We start from the raw sequence: 8,947 nt of genomic DNA, 5'->3' as shown, positions 1-8,947 counted from the left end.
ATAAAGTAGACATATTGTATATGTGAATAAAAAAAAAATTTATTTGTAATATACATTTTCCTTACAAGCAGAGAGCTTCAAAGTTAGAAAAATACAAAATTTTCAAATTTTTCATCAAATTTTAGGATTTTTCACAAGGAAAGGATGCAAGTTACCACAAAAATTTACTACCATGTTAAAGTAGAATATGTCACGAAAAAACAATCTCGGAATCAGAATGATAACTAAAAGCATTCCAGAGTTATTAATGTTTAAAGTGACAGTGGTCAGATGTGCAAAAAACGCTCTGGTCCTTAAGGCCAAAATGGGCTTGGTCCTGAAGGGGTTAAATAACGATATATTTTTATGGTTCAGATATTTACGCATGCGATGATACCACATTTACACATTTTTTATTTTTAAATGGGAAAAAGGGGGGTGATTCAAACTTATTAGGGAAAGAGTTACCGTATATCCCATTCGATGTCCGGCTTTAGCTGTGGGTCCCGGTTGCTTATAGCAACCGGGTCCTGCCGGGTATGATGTGTGCTCACCTGCTGAGCGCGCGTCATACCTTGGGAGCTGCAGATGGACGTTAAGGAGGCCACTCCCACATGTTCATGGTTTACAGTGTATCATCTCTATTAGGGACGTCCCGATACAATTTTTTTTAAGACCAAGTACGAGTAACGATACTTTTTTTTAAAAAAAATTTTATCGCTGATAACAATTACCGTAATTTTTTGGGGGTATTTAATGGGAAAAAAAGGGGTGTTTTAAAAAAATTTTTTTTATATAAGAGAAAGGGCTTTTTTATATGGTGGTGCACACTCCAGCTGATTTAGGTAGCATTATAGCTCTGAATGGCAGGTCTGCCTGGATATGGCACATGGTGTGTGCACCAACGTGTGAACGAGTGGAGTGTGCACCACCATATAAGCAAGCAAAGCACGCAGTGGCGTATAAGCAAGCAAACTCGCCATTCAGAAGCCAGGGAATGCTGGGTGATGATTCTTGTGTGAAGCATTGAATTCCTTCTATAGTACCAACATATTCTGTAGCGCTGTACAGAGATGGCCATCATTAGCTATAACTTTTAAATAGTGGCCCCTCTGAATAGGCCGCCATGTCTGCATGTATTGAGATATACTGACGTTACGTTCCAGCTTCTCCCTTCCTGACCGGTGGGATTAGCCATTTATCTCACGCACAGGGTATTAGTTCCGGAGATCGCTCCCGTCTCTGTACATTAGTTAAATTGCCCTGATAACAGGCGGTGTGCACAGAGACGGCGGCCAGAGGATCAGGTTGTGTTTGCGTTCCGTCATTCTTCCAGGTAGTTACCTTAATGGTGAGGTCCTCCTTCCCTAGGACGACATTCACTTTAATGGGTGGCAGGGAGGGACTGCTCTCGTGACTCTCCACTGTGGCCCGCATGGCGTTCTAGGGTGAGGGGAAACAGACACAGATATGTAAGAGAAAAAAATTTTTAAAAAAATATTATATATACACACACACATACATACATACATATACAGCGTTATACTGAAGCCAATTTACACCTATTTTATGTAGAAAAACCATTAGGGATTAAAGGGGTTATCCAGGAAAAACATAGATATAGATATATATATATCTCAATTGGATCCAGAAAGTTAAACAATTTAGTAAATTACTATTAAAAAATCTTAATCCTTTCAGTACTTATGAGCTGCTGAAGTTGAGTTGTTCTTTTCTGTCTAAGTGCTCTCTGATGACACGTGTCTCGGGAACTGTCCAGAGTAGAAGCAAATCCCCATAGCAAACCTCTTCTACTCTGTGCAGTTCCCGAGACAAGCAGAGATGTCAGCAGAGAGCACTGTTGCCAGACAGAAAAGAACAACTCAACTTCAGCAGCTGATAATTATTGGAAGGATTAAGATTTTTTTAATAGAAGTAATTTACAAATCTGTTTAACTTTCTGGAGCCAGTTGATATATAAAAATAAATTTTTTCCTGGAATACCCCTTTAATCCATTAACATACATGTTATTTCAATGGGAGATGAGAGGCTACAGCAGTGTTTCCTAAACAGGTTGTCTTCAGCTGTTGCAAAACCACAACTCCTAGCATGCCTGGAGTTGTAGTTTTGCAACAGCTGGAGGCACCCTGGTTGGGAAAACACTGGGCTACAGAGACTGCTGTGACACTTATCTCTGGGATTCTGTCTGGATGCGGCCAGAGCCATTAAAAAGAGGTTATCTGGGAATAGAAAACATAGTTGCTTACTTACCAAAATAGCTCCACATCTGTCTTCAGGGTGTGTGTGGTATTACATCACGGCTTCATTCACTTCAATGGAACTGAGCTGCAATACCGCACACAACCTGAGGACATTAGTGGCGCTGTTAGTGGAAGAAAGCAGCTATGTTTTCCTATTCCTGGATAATTTGCTTAAAAGGGTCAGTAGATATGGCAGATTTTCCCAAACGCGGTGCCTCCAGCTGTTGCAAAACTACAACTCTCAGCATGCCCGGACAGCCAGTTTTGCGGAATTTGAGCAGAATTCGAAAGGAAGTTCTGTGAGTTTACAACACACAGGGGGAGATTTCTCAAAACCTGTGCAGAGGAAAAGTTGCCCAGTTGCCCATAGCAACCAATCAGATCGCTTCTTTCATTTTTAACAAGACCTCTGCAAAATGAAAGTAGTGATCTGATTGGTTGCTATGGGCAACTGGGAATTTTTTTTCTTTTCACTGCTTTTGATAAATCTCTCCCATAGATTCTGCGCAAATCCAGGGTCCCGTTAACTTCAACGGGGCTCTGAAGGGAATTCTGCAAAATTTAAAGGAGATGTTTTATAATTTTGTGGAATGCGAAATGCGTAAATTCCGCTGCATGAATGGGCCAGTGGAAGTTACAGAATTTCTGAGCGGAATATTTCTGCGGAATTACGCTTGGAAATTCCACCATGTGAACATAGCCTTACTGCGCACTGAGCAGAATCCCAATTGAGATCAATGGGATTCCTCTCAGAACTAGTTCTGTAGTGTGCACGGGCCCTTATAATAAAACAACCATTAAAGGAGAACTCCAGACTAGAGGTGAGCGAACTTACAGTAAATTCGATTCGTCACAAACTTCTCGGCTCGGCAGTTGATGACTTATCCTGCATAAATGAGTTCAGCTATCAGGTGCTCCCTTGGGCTGGAAAAGGTGGATACAGTCCTAGGAGACTCTTTCCTAGGACTGTATCCACCTTTTCCAGCCCACCGGAGCACCTGAAGGCTGAACTAATTTACGCAGGATAAGTCATCATCTGCCGAGCCGAGAAGTTCGTGACGAATCGAATTTACTGTAAGTTCGCTCATCTCTACTCAGACCATAAAAATGGTCCCCCATAGTGCCGGCAGTAAAGAAATAAAGATGTACATACCTTCCTCCGCTCCCATGGGGCCTCCTGGAACCGGCTCCGGTCTCCGCCGCAATCCACTTCCTGGTTGCCGGTGGTCGGATGAATCAGCCAATCACCAGCCGCAGCGCAGTCCGACTCGGCCGGCGATAGGCTGAGCGGCAGTGTGAAAACGCTTCAGGACACAAAATTCTTCACTACACCGGCACCTACGGCCGGGGCCAAAAACAGCACACTGCCGCTCAGCCGGCCGAGTCGGACTGCACTGCGGCTGGTGATTGGCTGATTCATCCGACCACCGGCAACCAGGAAGTGGATCGCAGCGGAGACCGGAGCCGGTTACCGGAGGAAGGTATGTACATCTTTATTTTTTTTACTGCCGCCACTATGGGGGACAATTTTTATGGTCTGGAGTTCTCCTTTAAAGGGGTACTCCAGTGGAAAACTTTTTATTTTTTAAATCAACTGGCTCCAGAAAGTTAAAACAGATTTATAAATTACTACTATTAAAAAAAAAAATCTCAATCCTTCCAGTACATACTAACTGCTGAATACTACAGAGGAAATTCTTTTCATTTTGGAACACAGAGCTCTCTGCTGACATCATGGCCTCAGTGCTCTCTGCTGACATCTCTGTCCATTTTAAGAACTGTCCAGAGGAGGAGAAAATCCCCATAGTAAACATATGCTGCTCTGGACAGTTCCTAAAATGGACAGAGGTGTCAGCAGAGAGCACTGTGCTCGTGATGTCAGCCGAGAGCTCTGTGTTCCAAAAAGAAAATAATTTCCTCTGTAGTATTCAGCAGCTAATAAGTACTGGAAGGATTAAGATTTTTTAAGACAAGTAATTTACAAATCTGTTTAACTTTCTGGCACCAGTTGATTTAAAAAAAAAAAAAAAGTTTTCTACCGGAGTACCCCTTTAACATGTGGCTCTAGTCCTGGATGACCGGGGCTGATTCATCTAATGTCATCACAAGAAGGCGATGCGCTAAATTTAGACACAGCCAATAAAACTAAATGGCATTGGTTATTAAAAGGGACGATATACGATATGGGGTGACCTGTGAAACATCCCACATAGCTGACAGCCGTGTCTATGGTTACAATACCATAATATACGCCCTATTATTGCCCATAGAAGTAACACGGGGGGGCGGGGGGGGGGGTGCACTTCTATTAGTTACAGCTTGCATGTAACGCCATGTTTTTCTGCACACCTGGCCCCACTTTAGGGTGCGTTCACACGTGTGTATTTTCTACTGCAGATTTATCTACCCATTAAAGTCAATGGGCAGCAAAATCTGCAGCAGCAAATCTGCAGCAAAAATACGCATGTGTGAACGCACCCTTAGGGTGCATTCACACGGGCGTATTTGTCAGCGGATCCGCAGCTGTGGATCCGCTGACAAAGGCCCCTAAAGTGCTGCCCTCTTTGTGCAATCCACCGCTACCAGCAGACACACTGAAGTGCGAGTCGCAGTGTATCCGCACAGCCAGGCCGCTCCCCCGGCTCCCTGAGCTACACAAAGAGCGGCCGCGATGAGTACACTGCAGGGTAACTCGCACATCGCAGTGTGTCTGCTGGTAGCGGCGGATTGCCGCTATTAGCAAGCACAAAGAGGGCAGCACTTTAGGGGCCTTTGTCAGCGGATCCGCAGTTGCGGATCTGCTGACAAATACGCCCGTGTGAATGCACCCTTATAGTGGATCTTTGCAACGATAGATGCTGCAAAAATAGTTCCACGATGTACCCAGCGAAGGTGCACTGAACGGCACAGGTAGTGCAACTCAATGCCATCCACCTCCACCATTTAAATGGCTTACCCGGGAATAGGAAAATAGTGCAAGTTGTTTCCAAAAAACAGCACCACACACATCCTCAGGTTGTCTGTGGTATTACAACTTTGTCCCATTCACTTCAATAGAACTGAGCTGCAATACCACACACAACCTGAAGACAGGTGTGGTGCTGTATTTGGGGAAATTGTTTTATTTGTCCCTATGCAAAAAAAAAAAAAATACTATAAAAAAAAAAAAAAAATAAAATAATAATAATAATAAATAATAAATAAATAAAAAAATATATATATTTAATAAAAAAATTATATATACACACACACATATATATATATATATATTTATTTATATTTTTCACATTTTTATTGACTATAGATTCATCCTTTGTAAGGAACATACCTTAAACAGCTCAAACAGCATGTGGTAGAGATGAGAGGGCACATAGACGATATTTAGGGGCTGCCCAGGAGCTTTACCTATGGGGCAAAAATATTGGTGTTATTCGGAGGTAGAATGTGTGGCGTATATGTATTTTTCACACAGAGAATTTCTGTTCAAATTTGGAGCAGAGTTTTGAGTGCAGTGACTAAGTAGCAGAGTGCCCCTTTATGCCATAATTCTTGCTACTATATAGCCATGATTAGGCCGCCATTACTCACCATTGGTCTGTTTTATGTCAAGATCAGGAGACGCTAGATAATACTGGTCACACAGCATCTTGGCATTCTCAAAGGCGTCTGAAACAAGAGTCATATATATTCATAATTAATATTTAGACTCATTTTTTACTAAATGATCTTAAATGGAATTAGATTCCTAATGTTTAAATTCTATACTGGGACATATTGGGAATTCAATCTTTGACTGGCCCCAGGCGCCAAGTTCGACTCCATCAAATAGTGCAAAGGTCTCTAAACTGTGGACCTCCAGCTGTTGCAAAACTACAACTCCCAGCATGCCCGGAGTTGTAGCTTTGCAACAGCTGGGGGTCCGCAGTTTGAAGACCACTGTGATACAGTATTATTACTATATGGGCGGTAGAGTCCTTCTTATAGCAGTCTATATCTTACCACTTACCGTGTACAACTTCCACGACATCACAGCTTGGGTCTATGCTTCCAATGTGTTTGGGATGCGCAGGGTTAGTGCCGCCATCAAACAGAAGGGCTGCAATACAGACAAAAAGCTATATTGACTATCCACATATACAAATCAGAATTATTTACTAGATGAATGTTCACATACAGGATTAGCAGCCACCATACATAATCTGAATATAGAAGATTCACGGAAATATACAGGTAAAAAAAAAAATCAAAATCATCTTTTGATGGAAAAGCAAATGTGCAACTCAGCGCATTTCTATCGGCCGGCCACATATAGTCAGCACTGCGCTCATCTGAATGGAATCCCATCCTGCTTAAAGTTGTTTTCTTGAACTTTGCTCCTAGCTGGGTTGTAAAGTTCAATGTAGTTCACAAAGTTGCTGTATGGTAAAGTTTTAGGAGCGTGCGGGATTTCTCGTCACGTACCTGCTGTAGAGCATATATGCCATTTAGGGTGTGCCTGTCGCTTTAAATAAAAAAAAAAACTTTTGACATTTCCTAGATACGTCAAACGTTTTAATCGGTCGGGGTCTGAGTGTTCTGACTCCGATCTTTCTTTCGCACAGTTATATTTGGATAGATAGATAGATACACATATACACACACACACACACACACACACACGTGTGTGTTTGTATATTTATAAGTGTATATATAGGTGCGTATATTTATATGCAAGTGTGTGTTTTTATATTTATAAGTAAATGTATGTATAGGTGTGTATATTTATATATAAATTTGTGTATACTTTATTATAAGTGTGTGTATATATATATATATAATATATATATATATATATATATATATATATATATATATATATATATATATATATACACACATACACACACACACACATAAGTGTGCTTGTAGATTTATTTATAGATGGATGTCTATATATATATATATATATATATATATATATATACACACACACATACATACATACATATACATACCGTATATACTCGAGTATAAGCCGACCCGAGTATAAGCCGAGACCCCTAATTTCAACCCAAAATCCCAGGAAAAGTTATTGACTCGAGTATAAGCCTAGGGTGGGAAATACATCATCCCCCCTGTCATCATCCAGACCCGTCATTAACATCCTCATCATCATCACCGCCTGTCATCATCCAGACCCTCATCATCATCACCTGTCATCATCCCACACATCCCCCCTTCATCATCCCCTTGTCATCATCCCACACCCCCCCCTTCATCATCCCCTTGTCATCATCCCACACACCCCCCTTCATCATCCCCTTGTCATCATCCCCACCCCCCTTCATCATCCCCTTGTCATCATCCCCACCCCCCTTCATCATCCTCTTCTCATCATCCGCCCTCAGTGGTCTTCAACCTGCAGACCTCCAGAGGTTTCAAAACTACAACTCCCAGCAAGCCCGGGCAGCCATCGGCTGTCCGGGCTTGCTGGGAGTTGTAGTTTTGAAACCTCCGGAGGTCCGCAGGTTGAAGACCACTGCGGCCTTCGACATCATCCAGCCCCCTCTCACCCCCCTTTAGTTCTGTACAGTACTCACCTCCGCTCGGCGCTGGTCCGGTGCTGCAGGGCTGTCCGGTGAGTAGGTCGTCCGGTGGGATAGTGGTTCCGGGCATATATATCTCTCTCTCTCTATATATCTATCTGTCTGTCTGTCTGTCTGTCTGTCTGTGTGTGTGTGTAGATATATATACACATTTATATATAAATATAAACACTCAGATGCCGACTGATCAAAACTTTTCACCTCTCTACATGTCCAAAGTTTTTATAAAAGGACAGTGCCCATCTTGTAATCTATAGGGTACTGATCTCCAGATATTGGAAAACTACAACTCCCAGCATTAGGCATGCTGGGAGTTGTGGATTAACAACATCTACAGGTTTGAGAAACACTGCCTATGGGAAGGGCCATACGTAATGGATCCGCAGTGTATTTTACACTGCAGTTCCGCCGGTGACCCGACCCATAATGTGCCTCCAGCTGTTGCAACCCCAAACAACCCCTCCCCCACACCCGCCCCGAGCAGCCGCTGTGAGCAGGCAAATTGCTGCTGTGAGCAGGCCAGGGGCCGGGCCAGGCCAGGCATAGCAACAGCTGGGGATACACTATGGGTCGGCCCACCGGCGGATCCGCAGTGCAAAATACGCTGCGGATCCGTTACCTGTGACCCTACCCTTAGGGTATAAAGGAGAAAACTTCAGATACCTGCCACAGTTTGCTCTCAGTCTTGGATAAGTCACCTCTATTACCCAGTGTGTAAGCAGTTCACACCCAGGCTTTGCTGGGAACTGTAGTTTTGCAACAGCTGGAGGCACCCTGATTGGGAAACACTGCTTGAGAGCATTAGGAGAAAACTTCAGGGACCTGTTAAGTTTAGTCTGTGTTGGATACCGTAAGTTGCCTGTATCAACGCATGCGCAGTTAACACATTCTGGACACTGCACCCAGGCCTTGGCTGTCTGGGCATGCTGGGAGTTTTAGTTCTGTAACAGCTGGAGACACCCTGGTTGGGAAACATCGTGCTAAAGAAATATAGTTTTGGGCTCTGTTTATGCCGTTGCTGTGCAGATTTTATACCAGTAACGGCTCCTTTAAAAACAAACGTCATGCCGGTAGTATATGAATAGAGCCCTAGGACAATGTTTCCCAACCAGGGTGCCTCC

General features: G+C 43.0%; 1 protein-coding gene across 1 annotated transcript in view; it reads right to left on the bottom strand.

The window, feature by feature from the left end:
- Window positions 1–1,323: 1,323 nt before the first annotated feature.
- The window catches only part of PDK4 (pyruvate dehydrogenase kinase 4), a gene marked incomplete at its 3' end in the record, with an annotated part of 39,719 nt that continues 32,095 nt past the window's right edge, over window positions 1,324–8,947 (bottom strand). Inside the window, 4 exon segments of the mRNA XM_056518969.1 lie at window positions 1,324–1,422; window positions 5,570–5,646; window positions 5,830–5,907; window positions 6,248–6,337. Of these exon segments, the coding sequence (XP_056374944.1) occupies window positions 1,324–1,422; window positions 5,570–5,646; window positions 5,830–5,907; window positions 6,248–6,337 (344 nt within the window).

This window comes from Hyla sarda, chromosome 5, assembly GCF_029499605.1.
Source record: "Hyla sarda isolate aHylSar1 chromosome 5, aHylSar1.hap1, whole genome shotgun sequence".
Classification (NCBI taxonomy): Eukaryota; Metazoa; Chordata; class Amphibia; order Anura; family Hylidae; genus Hyla; species Hyla sarda.
This window is presented reverse-complemented; position numbering and strand designations above follow the sequence as displayed.